The sequence below is a fragment of the Carcharhinus amblyrhynchos genome, chromosome 20, assembly GCF_965287045.1.
Source record: "Carcharhinus amblyrhynchos chromosome 20, sCarAmb.v2.hapA, whole genome shotgun sequence".
Classification (NCBI taxonomy): Eukaryota; Metazoa; Chordata; class Chondrichthyes; order Carcharhiniformes; family Carcharhinidae; genus Carcharhinus; species Carcharhinus amblyrhynchos.
Window position 1 is genome coordinate 36,853,727 of NC_137343.1, and position 16,523 is coordinate 36,870,249.

General features: G+C 43.0%; 1 protein-coding gene across 1 annotated transcript in view; it reads left to right on the forward strand.

Moving 5' to 3' along the window:
• The window catches only part of ksr2 (kinase suppressor of ras 2), a 350,091-nt gene that overhangs the window by 242,974 nt on the left and 90,594 nt on the right, over positions 1 to 16,523 (forward strand). The window contains exons 14-15 of the mRNA XM_080208702.1: positions 1,939 to 1,990; positions 6,943 to 7,319. Coding sequence (XP_080064828.1) covers positions 1,939 to 1,990; positions 6,943 to 7,319 — 429 coding nt within the window. The remainder of the gene's footprint in view (positions 1 to 1,938; positions 1,991 to 6,942; positions 7,320 to 16,523) is intronic.

A 16,523-nucleotide genomic window follows, 5' to 3' on the forward strand; every position in this document is an offset into this window, starting at 1 on the left:
ATTTTTGTCGTCTCCTCAAAAAACCTCAACCAAATTTGTGAGGCATGACCTCCCTCGTAGAAAACCATGTTGCCTATCACTAATAAGACTATTCAGTTCTAAATATGTATAGATCCTATCTCTAAGAATCTTCTCCAACAATTTCCCTACCACAGACGTCAAGCTCACTGGCCTATAATTGGCCAGGTTATCCTTGCTACCCTTCTTAAATAAAAAGACATTTGCTATCCTCTGAACGGCACCCCGTGGAGTTCCTCTTTTCAGTCCACAGTGACAGAACTTGTATTTGACCTTACTGTCCAAAGAACTTGCAAAGTACTCTTTCTCACTGGCTTCCCTGCAACCCAGTATAGTACCAAATCATTATATGCAGTTCCCAACTCTTCAGTCCTCTAAGGTGCATACAGTGCCAATATCATAGCTAGTGGCTACCAGTCATCGATGATGTGAGAGGGCCTTATTGAGTTTTTTTGAGAAAGTGACCAAAGAGGTGGATGGGGGTAAGGCAGTGGACGTGGTGTATATGGATTTTAGTAAGGCGTTTGATAAGGTTCACCATGGTAGGCTTCTGCAGAAAATGCAGATGTATGGGATTGGGGGTGATCTGGGGAATTGGATCAGGAATTGGCTAGCGGGTAGGAGACAGAGGGTGGTAGTTGATGGTAAATATTCATCATGGAGTTCGGTTACGAGTGGTGTGCCTCAGGGATCTGTTTTGGGGCCACTGCTGTTTGTAATTTTTATTAATGATCTGGATGAGGGTATAGTTGGGTGGATTAGTAAATTTGCTGATGACACCAAAGTCGGAGGTGTGGTAGATAGTGAGGAAGGGTGTCAAAGTTTGCAGGAAGACTTAGACAGGTTGCAGAGCTGGGCCGAGAGGTGGCAGATGGAGTTTAATGCGGAGAAGTGTGAGGTAATTCACTTTGGTAGGAATAACAGATGTGTTGAGTATAGGGCTAACGGGAGGACTCTGAATAGTGTGGATGAGCAGAGGGATCTAGGTGTATGTGTACATAGATCCCTGAAAGTTGGGAATCAAGTAGATAAGGTTGTTAAGAAGGCATACGGTGTCTTGACGTTTATTGGTAGGGGGATTGAATTTAGGAGTCGCAGCGTTATGTTGCAACTGTACACAACTCTGGTGCGGCCGCACTTGGAGTACTGTGTGCAGTTCTGGTCCCCACATTACAGGAAGGATGTGGAGGCTTTGGAGAGGGTGCAGAGGAGGTTTACCAGGATGCTGCCTGGTATGGAGGGGAGGTCCTATGAGGAGAGGCTGAGGGATTTGGGGTTGTTTTCGCTGGAAAGAAGGCGGCTAAGAGGGGATCTTATTGAAACATATAAGATGATTAGAGGTTTAGATAGGGTGGATAGTGATAGCCTTTTTCCTCGGATGGAGAAAGTTAGCACGAGGGGGCATGGCTTTAAATTAAGGGGGGGTAGTTATAGGACGGATGTCAGGGGTAGGTTCTTTACCCAGAGGGTGGTGAGGGATTGGAATGCCCTGCCTGCTGCAGTTGTAAATGCGCCTAGTTTGGGGGCGTTTAAGAGATCCGTGGATAGGTTTATGGACGAAAAGGGATTGGTTTAGGTTAGAGGGTCATTGTTTTTTAACTGGTCGGCGCAACATCGTGGGCCGAAGGGCCTGTTCTGCGCTGTAATGTTCTATGTTCTATGTTCTTCTCACTTGCTTCTCTCTCGCCGCCTCCTGGTTGTGATGTGGCAGGCAAGGAAGCCCCAGGGAACTTTCTGTTCATTAAAATTAATGACCAGAAATTTCATGAAGCGAAGTATTCTCCTCTCATGTAAGGTTCTTGGGTACTTGGTCAAATCTACGTTGTCTGATTGGTGCCCATCGTAAAGAATAAAAGTTGCTGTTTGATTTTGTTTTTTTTATGGGTTATCTTCAAAGATTATGGTTTGTTTTTCTTTCAGAAGTGAAGGAACTCCCACACTTAGAGTGGAAGTGAATGAACCCACTTCAGAGGTAAGTTGAATGTAATTAAAAATGATTAACTGACCTCTTGAAGCTGATGGCTTTATCAATAAAATCTAAGCAGCAGGACAACTGAAGAATAAATCAATTTATAAGAGATTTCATTTAAGAATAAGAGCCAATAGATTTAATAAATTTAGGAAGCTAAGCCTAGATTTACTGATCCATAGTAAAGTAACTCCAACATCAATGTATTTACTTAATTCTTGTGATTGGAAAGAAGTAAATATAGATTCTTGGTTGAACTGTTTATACGTTGATGAAAAGGAAAATTGAATTTCGTTCTTGTATAAATAAACTGCAGCTATGTGAAATTAAATTAAAATGAGCTTTGCTAACCTGCTTCCTCAGTGGTTTAATGAATAAATAAATCAAGAGGGGAGCTAACCCATCCATGATTAGAAAGGTTCTGGTTTCAGTGCTTGGTCTGCAGTGCATTAGCTCATTAGTTCATCTCAACTCTGGTAGATAATGAGAGGACTACAATTAGTCTCAGTGGCGGAGAAGCTCGTTTTGAGGGAGTTGGCCCAAGACCAGCATCATGTACTTACCTTATGTTGAACTCCTACCTGATATTCCATCATTCATTTATATGTATTCAGTTCACAGGCAGTCCTCAGCATGTTGTCTGCCCTTTCTCAGCAATACCTGATATTTAGTCTTACTCAAAACAGTGCAATATTACTCAAGCAGGATCTTCAACCTGCACTCTGAGTGCAAGGTCATCGATGGAGCCTCAAGAGGGGAAGTGGGCCGATGGCAGCAATGATCAGGGCTGGGGAGAGGGCAAAGGTGTCGGTGCAGACATTGATCAAGGGGAGGAAGGAGGCCAAGGCTGATGATGATCACTGGTGGGGGCATTTGGAGAAGGACCCAGATGTCCTCGATGATCAGTGGGAGTGAGATATGGCCACTAATACCTCTGTAGTGGAGGGAAGGCGTGATTAATATTTTTCTCAATTAAAAAGGGGAGTGGAGCCGGTTCCCAGCAGTTAAAGCAACAAGACCTAGAGAGAAAACTGGCCAGTCGAGCTGGAGTGTTCCTCACCAGGACACTCTGCCTAATTCTTGTAAGATTTCATCCCACATTTTACATGACCAAGATTTTAACCCCAGTTCTAACCTCTGTGTAAGGTTCAGTACACTGAGCCATTGCAGGTTTTGCATCTGAAGCCACCAGTTTGCCCAAGGTCTACAATGATAGGCTAGGAAAGGGAACGATTGCCTAATGATGCCATTCATAGGCCTGTAATACAAAATTTCAGATTGTTCTAATGAAAAATTCTTCAGAACGATGTGTTCTGAGCGATTATTCCATTCACTGAGACAAATAAAAACCAACAATCCTGTGAACCTTGCTGGAAAGTACACACATTCTAGATACTGGATGAGAATATCATCAAGCTTGGCAGTGCTGCTCTCTTCCCACCCCCTCACTATTGAGTAACCTGCCAGTACTCACTGTCTCATACTTACACATGAAAAATTACACCTGATTGAGGTACTGGAGGGCTGCCATCACTGTGGAAGCATATTTCAGCAGAAGTCAAGACTATCAGAAAGAAATGGAAAATTAATTGGCATCATGAAGTGTGTGCATCATTTCCCATCTCACTTCACAATCGACTGTCGGAAAAATTTATTCCGAGCATTTTTTTTCTATTTATTGGCTCAGACGTGCATTTTCTTTCAGCCCTTCTTCCTTTACGCACCTGTGCAAATAACCTTGAGCATTGACATAGTTACTGTCTCAACCGGGAACTGGAAATGAATTCTACACTTGTCTGAATAAAAAAAGTTACTTTTTTAGCTACTACCCCATATTTTTACCCACACAACTATGCAAGACTACCTTATTTCATTGACTCAACCTTTCTTATTTTAAAAAGCATATATTAAATCACTCCATGTTGTACATTCCTCTAACAAAGCAAAGGCTGTATTTCCCAAATGTTTCTTCATATTTTTACTTCTTCAAACCAAACAGCACCATGATGAAGCTAAACCTATGTACCTGGGGCAACCTGGTCAGACAGTGGTTAGCACTGCTACCTCACAGCACGAGGGACCCGGGTTCCCAGCTTGGGTCACTCTCTGTGTGGAATTTACACATTCTCCCCATGTCTGCGTGGGTTTCTTCCGGGTGCTCCGGTTTCTTCCCGCAGGCCGAAAGACATGCTGGTTAGGTGTACTGGCCATGCTAAATTCTCCCTTAGCGCACCTGCACCGGTGCTGAAGTGTGGCCACTAGGGGATTTTCACAGTAACTTCATTGCAGTGTTAATGCAAGCCTACTTGTGACAAATAAATAAACTTTAACTTTACAATCCGATTAGCCATTAATTCAGCCATTAATGGGGAAATGGCACCATTGGAACTGAAAGCTGGAACCAACCTCCTTTAGCCAGCTGTAGGGCCTGGGACGGCATGTTGCAGCCACTAGCCTATGAAGATACCACTGCCATATTTGCCTTCCAATTAAGGCAGCGGTCCATCCCTTGGAATTGCCAGCCCTATCAGAGGGCTAGCAGTTTAACAGCCACAGCAACGCCCCTGCTATTGATGCTCATTGCTGAGGTTGCAGCTTCAGGGAGACGGTGCTCGAGAGCCCAGGGCCTTTGAAGATAGGTAAGTAAGGTTGGGGTGATCGCCAGCACCAGGTGTGGAGGGGGTGTAGGTGTGTTGCTCACTGAGCCCCAACAGCCTGTTGCTGGAAGAGGAGCCATGGAGTACCTGTAAATGAAGAACCCCTCCCACTGCAGGAAACCAGTGGCAGATCACAAGGTTTCACTCGCTCATCACCCTACAGAAAATACCCATGGCGGGAGGTGGCTTTTAACTACCATTGTCCAAGCCATCAACTTTATCACCACTGGCAATATGCCACACTGACAGGAAGACATCAGATCCCCAATACCTTCCTCCACCGTTTTCTGCCAGCCAGATTGTCCGGCAGCCTATCCCAGAGCCGAGAGTTTCAACCGTGGTTTAAAACACTGCTGTACTTAAAACATCACCATCCAAACTATTGTGAGTATAGAACCTCATCTCAATATGAGTAAATGATTGTTTATTACTGACACTTAATTCCTGTCACATTTCCTCTACCATACTTAGCCTATCACAGTTGATTGAGAATAATTTATTGGCATAAAGCAGCTGGACCTTCAATTCACAATGCCATGGAACATCCGTAATACGTTTCAAAGGTCTTGCGCTCATTTTGACATCCTGTATGTGATGTCCGCAGTGCAACATATTGTTAAGATGCAAAATCATCTTAAAAACAGAAAGCCAGTCATCATTCAGTATACTAAAATTTACAAGCAGTTGCCATGGTGCTATTAATAACCTTTAACAGGTTGTAAATAGCAACAATTATCTAGATTTGCCTATTCGAACAGCAAAACATTAGAATCGTGCCCTTGGGCTAAGACTGTCAATGAGCAACCCCACAAGACACCCGCTACTTTCTTTGAAATTTTATAGAAAATCTAAGTCTCGCTCTGTATTTGCAAATTTGCTCTGATTTAAATGATGAACTATAGTCAGATTAAAAAAAAACTCCTTTGCGTGTTTTAAATTAGATTGCCACAATTGCTGGTTCCCTGCCTTCAGGCATGCAGAGAATCAATAGCCCAGAATACAGGGCTAACTCTATTAATGTGCTGGCACATCACTTTCCATTGTCGAAATCAGAAACCTTCTGTTACCAAGAATGATTGCTTGATTGGGACAGTAAGAAAATGAGCACACAGCAGTAACGCAGGAAGTCTGTTCTTGAGGATGTGAAATAAGGCACCACTGAGTTAACAGGTTGACTGTGCTGGCTGTTGATGATTCATTCTGCACACGGTGTCCTCTGTGCGAAAACATTACAACTTCACAAGAACTGCTGCATTCCCCAAATTGAGGTTATTTGCAGGAAAGTACAGTAGATGAGAAGTCAACAGCTAAAGCAACAATATGCTTTTGTAGGTGACGGACGGCTTTGGAATGTGTTGGCTTTCATGGTCAGTAAACACACACTGCAAAGTATATATTAACATATTTGTGTGCAATTCTTCTGGCTGCTCTTTTAGTGTAATCGCGAACCCATTTAACACCCATTTTGCATCAGAATAAACAGGTTTATGTTTTCATTGACACAGCTGGCAAAGGATTTCATACTTTCATACTGGCATCACACAACACAATACCAAATCAGAAGTAAGAAGAACAAAAAGGAGGTGGCCAAAAGATCATATTTTAACGAATGCCAACCTAAATGGAAAAAAAATTAAGATGTATGAGATAAAAATTCTAGATTGCCTTGTTCTATTGTACATTTATTGAGGAAATGGGTATCAGCAAATGTTTTTGCTCGAGTGTTGGGCAAAGATGGAGGTTTGCACAAAAAAAAGGAACATTCAGTGCAACCCTTATATTGAAATGAGCAAAACGATATAAAATAAGTACAATGCTGAACATCTGTTTGATAATTAAGGCTTTCAGTGAATGCTGAACTGTTAGTTCTTTATCTGAAAGTATCATTTAAAAAATTATTTCATGGTATGTAGGTGTTGATGGTAAGGCTAACAATTGCTACCCATCCCTAATTGCCCTTCAGAAGGTAGCGGTGCCTGCTGCCTGCTTGAACCTGATCGTTTAAAATTAGTCTTGCACATTCATTGTGAATATAAAACATAAATGAGGTGGAGATTGAGATGGATTGATAAACATGATAATAAAAGGCAAAAACAGCAAATTGAAAAACTAGCCATCATTGTGTGGAGCATTTTGGATTTACTTGTTTAAAATACGTGGGAACCACTTGGTCTTCACGCTAATTGTGTGTACCATGTAGCAAGCACATTCAGAATCTCTACTGTGTGACACGTTTCAAAAAACAAAAATCCATTATGCAAGTTGCTTGATTAATTGAAATTCATTTTGTTTTCTTAGAATGAAGATGCAAATGATGAAGCTTATAAGTCAGATGGTTCTGAAGATGATTTTGAGGAAATGAACCTTTCGTTGTTGTCCGCGCGTAATTTTCCACGAAAAGCAAGTCAGACCAGCATTTTCCTGCAGGAATGGGACATTCCATTTGAGCAACTAGAAATTGGAGAACTGATAGGCAAAGGACGCTTTGGCAAAGTCTACCATGGTCGTTGGCATGGAGAGGTGGCAATCCGTCTGATTGATATTGAAAGGGACAATGAGGACCATCTAAAACTTTTCAAAAGGGAAGTGATGGCATATAGACAAACTCGACATGAGAATGTGGTACTGTTTATGGGAGCCTGTATGAGTCCCCCTCATTTAGCTATTATCACCAGGTAAGTAATGTCTCAATATAAGTTATTTTGCAGGTTAGCTAAAGAAGAGATGAGAAATGAAAATTCTTGTTCCCACAATTGCGATATTGCAGTAATATGTAAGATCCAAAACCGCTTCAATTGATTTTCAGTGGTTAAGAAACGCTCATTCCATTTTCTTTTCAGTTAAAAGAGGAGATGCAACCCAGAACTCTCTTGCCCCATGAATGAGAACAGAGAATTTGCCACTCAGCCAAATCTCTGTTCACTGCAGAACGAAGAATCGCAGCTGCGGGTGAGATCGAAGAATCCAGCCCCTTATAATTTTGTCGTAGGGTGCTGTTTGATGTCATAAGTGGGGGTTGACTTTAATGTATTTAAGACATGACAGGCTAACTTATTGTGATCTTTATCCTGTGTATGCCTGGCCATACTATATTGTCAATGTCAAGCATGAGCTTAGTAAGAGTGACGGATAAGGACAAGTAACAAAGATTTATCTTTTTCTTTTCATTTCACTTTTATGAAAATTATGATGAGATCACATACGATGTGAATAGTCTGTGATTTTCATGATGAGGTTCTGAGTTCAGGCTAAGGATCAATGTAGGTAAACATTGACTTTGGAGTATGTTTAGTCATCACATGTTCAAACCATGATTTTTGGAAAACGGGGAGTCATTCTGAACAGAGTATCCTTATTGAACCAGACAGACCTCATTTTCTGTGTGATGCTGCTGAATGAACAGAAACTGAATGTGTTTAATAGCTGCAATCCTGAGAAGTTTGATTTTAAGGCTTCTGTTGAAATTTTCTTGTTGACATAGTGGCATCCACTTTGAGGAGAGGTGATACTAAATGTGATTCTAGAAATAATCTGGCTGCCAAATGCCATGAAACCAGGAAATAGATGGCTCACACTCTTTGAGTCCTCTACAAGCCTTGAATAATTACAACTCGAAACAGAATTGCAATGGACCTAATCGGAACACTAAAAATTGATGTGAAAGGTTTCTGATGTTAAGAGAAAGATCCTCCTGACGTTAAATTTAGCCTGCTGAAGAAGGAACGTCTACATATGCAGCATGTATGCACTGCAGAGCTTGTTTGATGCTGTGCTCTGAGTCACTATTGGTCTGCCCTTTAGCAACAGTAGCACACATCACCCATTTTTGATGGATTTAATCTCAGTTTTAGATGAGTAGCTCATGGATGTTTGTACACTGACACAACAAACCTTTACAAACATCAGTTCTGATTCAGTGTTTGTTGCTAATCTGCTCAGATTCTTATTAATTTTCCAAATAACAAAACTCAAAGGAATACAATGAGCTGACATTATCTGTTTAATGTCCACACCACACTACTACTGCTCTGATCAAGGAGTCTACCTATCTGACTGGGGAGTCAGATCTTCCACCCGTTTTAACTCATAGATGCCCCTTACACCATCAGAGATGGGTAGGTGATGGGGATAGCACCCCTGCCCATGCCACCTGATGTTACACCCTTCACTCCCTGTCTCTCTGCCTGTTCTTGAGTGGATGTAAAACTCTGGCCATTGTTTCTCGTTCTATACAAAGTTCCGATACATTAGAATGTACAGTTCTGATTGACTATGTGCAGGCTTCTCTTCTGAAGAGACAGCCTGTTGAATATTAGGAAGTAACATGAGGAATATCTTTATGTGAAACCTACATTTCATCTGACATATAAAGATGAGCATGAACATTCCAACGGTTCTAAGTTTGCTGGGGAAGAGGATGTCAGAAATCTCTGTGAGGAAGCCTAATCCTTTAAAGAAGTCAAGCTGGAGATGTAGCTTCAAATATTTAGGGGAGGAGTGAGAGATGGGCCGAATGCTTTGAAGGCTGTCCAGAATATGTGGCAGCACCCTAGAAATTGAATGTTTGCCATATGCATAGTACTTGTAGATCATCGGCTTATTTTAAGTCGGTACCCACTGCTCTTGGTACTCTTCCTGAATGCTAAGAATGTTTTTGTCTGTTTTCCTTTCATGAGTCATGCACAGAGGAGGTAGCATGAAATGATCGGGCACTTGCTGCCCTATATACTCTCCAGTGTCACTGTTGCACGATTTTGTTCTTTGAAAATTATTGCTTTCGTCGTAGACAGCTCCACCAAGTAAATGACAGCATTCTTCATTGAAGAAGGCATTCGAGCAGTTGTACAATGAATTAGTTTGACTTTGAGCTAAAATTTTGCCTTCCCATTAAAGATGCAGCAGGATTTTAAAAGCTGTTGCTATCCCAGCTTCCGCACCTCCCTGCACGCTCACCCCCCGCCCCCCCCCACCCCACCCCACCTCCCCTCCACTGGCCCTACTCCCACCCTGCTGGCCCCTCATTGCCTGGTAGCTCCATGAGCATTCTGGCATGGATAGGCTGCCACTCTGCTGCTGGCATGGGTGCATTTGGAGCATGGTCAAGTTTCTGGTTGAACTGCAGAATCAGCTATCAGACTTTTGGATGTCTTCATCAATAACAAACAATATGTTGTTCTTGATGAGGCATGAGTTTGCATGTAATCGAAAAAGCACACTAGAAACAGTTTTTATAAACAGTCAGCGATAATGCATACCACTTGCCTATTGCATATAGAGCTTTTTTCAAATCCTCTTATTTTGTGTTCTCTGTGTTAGGGTCAGAAGGGGGGTTAATTTAAACAGCACTAATTTTTCCTCTGTCTGTAACTGGAAAGGTGTTTTGATTTGTTTCCTCCTTTATAAGCAGTGGCACACTTCCCAACCCCTCGGTTTTGGAGTGATCCAACTTTCTTTTGATAGTCCCACAGCAAACTCAAAAGGTTAGTTCATTTGCACACGCTGAAAATGCAGGAGGAGGGTCGCAATGTCGACTCCATGCGCAGATAGTAAAGAGAAAAGAAGGGTTTACAGTACAAAGACCATAGAGAAAACAAAACATTGGTTCACCTGATTCCAGATTCCAGAATTAAAGTTCAATGAGGTATTCCTTCATGGAGGTTGGTGGGCTATAAACTGATGTTGTAAAATTCACTTTTCCAGTGATGTTGATTTCGTGCAATGAGATAGGCATGCAGAGATGAGACAGTCTTGTAGGCAATGGTGCAGAAGTTCAAGCAGAGGCGGTGTAGGTGAGGCCAGGTGTTCAAACTGGGTAGACCTCCTTTTCCCTGAGGCTGCCAGTCAGATGGTAAACAATACAAGAACAAAGAAAACTACAGGAACAGACCATTCAGCCTGCGAAGCCTGTGCCGATCATGATGCCGGCCTTAACTAAAAACGTACGCACGCAGAGTCCATATCCTTCCATTCCCATCCTATTCATGTATTCGTCTAGTTCCCCTTAAATGCCGCGATCGTACCTGCTCGCACCACCTCCCTAAACAGTATGCTCCATACATTCACCACTCTCTGTGTAAAACAAAACTTGCCTCGCACATTCCTTCTAAATGTTTCCTCACACTCCTTGTTGTGCCTGCCGCACAGTCTGTTTTAATCCTTATACGATGGACAAATAACTGCAAGTAGTCGTCTTGTTAGTACAACCAATATTTATTTAAGACACACAATCAATAATCACCCACCCAATCAACAATAAGTTATCCTACAGAGATTACTAGAGTTCAAGTCCAATACAAGACTTGACTTAACTTTCGTGACTGGCGAATACCCAAACAGATATTGGCCTTTATCTATGAGCTGGTCTTGGTCGTCCTCTGCTTAGTCTAGTCTGGCACTCTGACCCTGGTCTTCCTTCCTTCTCGATGTGGTGGCACTACTCGTGCTCATCGTCGCTGACGATGGTCACCAATGTTGTAGCTTGTTCATGGGGTCAGAGAGAGAGAGAGATTCTTGGTTGTGCAGCACCCTTTATACCCAGAGGCCCATGGCAAATGACTTTACCTCTCCACAATGTCTTCAAAAAAGAATGTTTATCCAGTGTCTGGAAATTGGCTTTGTGTTCCAGGCTAATAACATCTCAGCCATAATGAGTTAAAAGACATGTTTGAGAGATCTTTATCTTGGGAGACATTCTGTTTCTGCTGGTCAGACTGGGTTAGCAAATACAAATGGCTTTTGTGTAACTCCCTTTCAATTTGTGCTGTACGGACCCCAGATGATAGCAGTGCTTCAGCAATAACGAAGATTGAGCAAAGTAGCTCCCTGAGGGCACAAATAGACACAATTTCAGCCATTTTAAGGATCTTTGTTCAGTTTTGTAAATTTTAGTAATAGCCTTGAGGGTATCTATATATATGTTTTGTAAAAATATATACTGCAAGGTCATACTTACTCACAAATGCAATTTTATTATTAAAAGACCTGTTGACTTTGTGTAAACTGAGTTGACCGAGCAGCTTATGTTGCAATGGATTTGTTCACCAAATGGTGATGAAGATGATAGAAAACTCGTCAACTTCTTCAAGAAAAGTTTTGTCAAACATTTCTATGGGCAGCATTTTACAGGACATAAGAACATAAGAAATAGGAGCAGGAGTAGGCCATCTAGCCCTTCGAGCCTGCCCCGCCATTCAATAAGATCATGGCTGATCTGTCGTGGCTCAGTTCCACTTTCCCGCTTTCTCCCCATAACCCTTAATCCCCTTGCCTACCAAAAACCTATCTACCCGCATCTTAAATATATTTAGCAAGGTAGCCTCCACCATTCAACGGGCAGAGAATTCCAGAGATTCACCACCCTTTGAGTGAAGAAGTTCCTCCTCAACTCTGTTCTAAACTGCACCCCCCTTATCTTGAGACTGTGCCCTCTAGTCATGCTGTCCTTTCTAAGTGGGAAGAACCTCTCCACCTCTACCCTATCCATCCCTTTCATCATTATACACGTCTCAATGAGATCTCCCCTCATCCTTCTAAACTCTAACGAGTACAAGCCCAGTCTATTCAGCCTCTCCTCATAGCTCAACCCCCTCAACTCTGGTATCAGCCTAGTGAACCTCCCCTGCACTCCCTCCAAGGCCAAAATATCCTTGCGTAAGTGCGGCGACCAAAACTGCACACACTACTCCAGCTGTGGCCTCACCAGTGCCCTGTACAGTTGCAGCAAGACCCCCCTACTTTTATATTCAATCCCCCTCGCTATGAAGGCCAGCATCCCATTTGCCTTCCTGACCACTTGCTGCACCTGTAGGCTGGGTTTTTGCAACTCTGCACAAGGACCCCCAGGTCCCTCTGCACCGTAACATGCTGCAGCTTTTCGCCCTGTAAGTAGTAGTCCTTCCTACCATTATTCCTACCAAAGTGGATAACCTCACACTTGCCAACATTGTATTCCATCTGCCAGGTCCTCGCCCACTCGCTCAGCCTATCTAGGTCCCTCTGCAGACTTTCCACGCCCTCCGCACAATTTGCTGTTCCACTTATCTTTGTGTCATCAGCAAATTTCGACACCTTACACTCGGCTCCCTCCTCCAGATCATCTATATAAATGATAAATAGCTGAGGCCCCAGCACCGATCCCTGGGGCACTCCACTAGTCACCAACCGCCAATCCGAATAGCACCCATTGACACCTACTCTCTGCCTCCTATTTGACAGCCAATCCCCTATCCACGCTAACACCCTACCCCCAACCCCATGCCTCCTAACCTTCTGTAACAACCTTTTGTGCGGCACCTTATCAAATGCCTTCTGAAAATCGAGAAACACCACATCCACCGGTTCCCCTCTATCCACTGCACTAGACACATCCTCATAGAATTCCAATAAATCTGTCAGACACGACTTCCCCTTAACGAAACCGTGCTGCGTCTGCTCTATCAAACAATTCTCCTCAAGTTGCCTCGCCATTTTCTCTTTGATTACGGATTCAAGCATTTTTCCTACAACAGACGTTAAACTAACCGGCCTATAATTCCCTGTCTTTTGCCTGCTACCCTTTTTAAACAGTGGCGTAACATTAGCCGTTTTCCAATCTTCCGGCACTTCCCTGGAATCCAGCGAGGTTTGGAAAATAATCATCAAGGCATCCACTATCACCTCTGCCATTTCCTTCAGAACCCTTGGATGCATTCCATCCGGTCCTGGGGACTTGTCCACCATCAGTCCCTCTAGTCTGTCGAGCACTGCCTCTCTAGTGACAATGATCTCATTCAGGCCCTCCACTCCTACTATCTTTCCATCGTTAACACCCGGCAAACTATTTGCGTCCTCCTCCGTGAAGACCGAAGCAAAAAACTTATTCAAGGCCTCAGCCATTTCCTCATCCCCCACCACTAAATCCCCCCTCTCATCCTCTAAGGGTCCAACATTCACCCTAGCCAGCCTTCTCCTTTTTATATATTTACAAAAACTCTTACTATCCTTTTTTATATTTAGCGCTAGCCTAGATTCATAGTTTATCCTTCCTTTCTTTATCAACTTCTTCATCATTCTTTGTTGATATTTAAACCTCTCCCAATCCTCTTCTCACCCACTACTCTTAGCCACTCTAAACGCATCAGCTTTTAATACTCTCCTTTGTCTCCTTCGTTATCCACGGCTGATTATCTCCTCTCCTACGACCCTTCTTTACCATCGGAATAAATTTCTGCTGAGTACCAAGAAAGATCTCCTTAAAGATCCTCCACTGTTCCTCAGCAGACCTACCTCCCAATCTGCACCCCCAATCTACATTCACCAATTCTTCTCTCATCCTATCATACTCCCCTCTGTTCAAACAAAGGACACAGGTCCGGGATGCTACTTTCTCCTCCTCCATCTGCATCAGAAACTCCACCATACAATGATCACTCTTCCCAAGAGGATCCTTCACCACAAGGTCCCTAATTCTACCTGCCTCATTACATAACACCAGATCTAAGATAGCCCGCTCCCTCGTCGGCTCCAACACACACTGCTCAAGGAAACTATCCCGGCAGCATTCCAAGAACTCTTCCTCAAGCCCACCGCGTCCAACATGGGTCGACCAATCAATTTGTTGATTGAAATCCCCCATAATTATGGCCGTTCCATTCCTGCACGCAGCATTTATTTGCGCGTTTATAGCCCGCCCCACCTCAAGGTCATTATTTGGGGGCCTATAGATGACACCCACCAGCGTCTTCCTCCCCTTGCTGTTCCTAATCTCCACCCACAACGATTCCACGTTCTGCTCTTTGGTGCCTATATCTTCCCTTACTAGCACCCTGATACTATCCTTAATCAGCAGAGCTAACACCCCCCCTATTTCCTCCCGTCTATCCTTCCTAAACACTTGATACCCATAGACAGGGAGGGGTGTAGACAGATTGTTCCCCTGCTATCCCCCCCCTCAGCAGAATCAAGACTGGCGCTGAGTCAACATGCTTAACACTAACCAGCCACACAGCCACAATGCATTGCAGGCAGGCTAACTCGGCAGCTAATGGGATTAGCTGGCTGCTCCCTCAAACCTGGCAGCGCATTAGCGGGCACTGTTGGCACTGCAAGTAGGCCCAAGAAGAAGGAGCCTCACAGAACCTCACAAAGATGGCCCCCTTTCTTCCTTTCTGTCCCTTTAAAAAGGATTTTTTGAAAAAACGCCTGCCACTCATGCACAACTGTCCATGCCAACTGTGCTTGAAATGGGCGGAACATTATTGGGGTTAATTGGCTTGTTTACCAGCTCCATTTACCCTTGGTTATTTAATTCAATATGGTAGGTGGGCTGCCTACTTTAGCAACCTTCCCCTCCCCGTTTTATGAGGGTGAGCTTGGTGCTGGGTGGGAAAGATGGTGGGGTTGACATTCATCCTATTTTACTTGCCCCTCCTTCTCCAGTCAGGCCATATAAAATGCAGCCCATTACTTCTGCTTTTATTTTATGAAGAGTTAAAGAATAAACTTAACAATTTACTTAAAGACAAGCTATTGAGTTAGCATGGAGTTTTTTATGTTGGAAGATTGAGTGCCCTGTATTCTGTAGTCGATAAATTCATATGGCGTTTCAGATAAGTAAACTGCAGCCTTAAAAAGATAATATAAATAGTAAATGATCCATTTTACATGAAAGCTAAACCAAAGTCAGCCAAATAATCCTGTCCTTTCCATCGATTGCATGCAGTTTACCCCAACAGGCAGACTACCATCCATTTAATCTCCTGAGGGGAAACCTCTGAGTAACAGCTCTTTGATTTACAAAGCTAATCAAGCAAAGCTCCAAAACATCTATTCAATGTCATGTCTCTGTTTTTCAGCAATTACTTTTGACAGCTTAAATTGACACTGAGAGGAATATATCATCCTAAATTTTGTGATATTAATGATAGCAAAACCATCAATGTTTATCGTCATCACACCTCTCAGAGTGGCAGCAACTTCTGGGGTGGAACTTTAAGGCCTTGTCACAGCAAGGGTGGGGCCGTAAAATGCAGCGAGCCATTCAAAAGTCCATTGACTTCAGCAGGATTGGAAAATTCTGCCCCTGGAGTCCACACATACAGAATTAAATGCATAACTCCAGGAGTTGCTGTCGCAGCCCAAATGGTGTCCCTCCTCACCATCCCCGAATAGAAATGACTGAACTTATACCCTATTATAGAATAGATACTATTAAACTAGAAAAAGTGCAGAAAAGCTTTACTAGGATACTACCAGGACTTGATGGTTTGAGTTATAAGGAGAGGCTGGATAAACAGGGACTTTTTTCCCTGGAGCATAGGAGACTTAGGGGTGATCTTATAGAGGTCTACAAAATAATGAAGGGCATAGATCAACTAGATAGTCAACATCTTTTCCCAAAGGTAGGGAAGTCGAAAACTAGAGGGCATAGGTTTAAGGTAAGAGGGGAGAGATACAAAAGGGTCCATAGAGGCAGTTTTTCCACAGACAGGGTGGTGAGTTCTGGAACAAGCTACCAGATGTAGTAGTAGAGGCAGGTACAATTTTGTCTTTTAAAAAGCATTTAGACAGTTACGTGGATAATATGGGTATAGAGGGAAATGGGCCAAATGCAGGCAATTGGGACTCGCTTAGTGATTTATAAAAAGGGGCAGCATGGACAAGTTGGGCCAAAGGGCCTGTTTCCATGATGTAAACCTCTATGACCATATGACTGTATGATGAAAACTTGCCATTTACTCTGTTAGTCGTGCTGTAAAAAGACATTTTAGAAGTCACATTTTGTTGAATGAGTTGCATCTTGGTTTTTAGCAGTGCACTAAGAATGAGTGACGGTATGAAGATGAGTGCGAGAGACTGTGTGTGTGGAGGTGAGTGCGAGAAACTGAATGAATGTGTGGAGG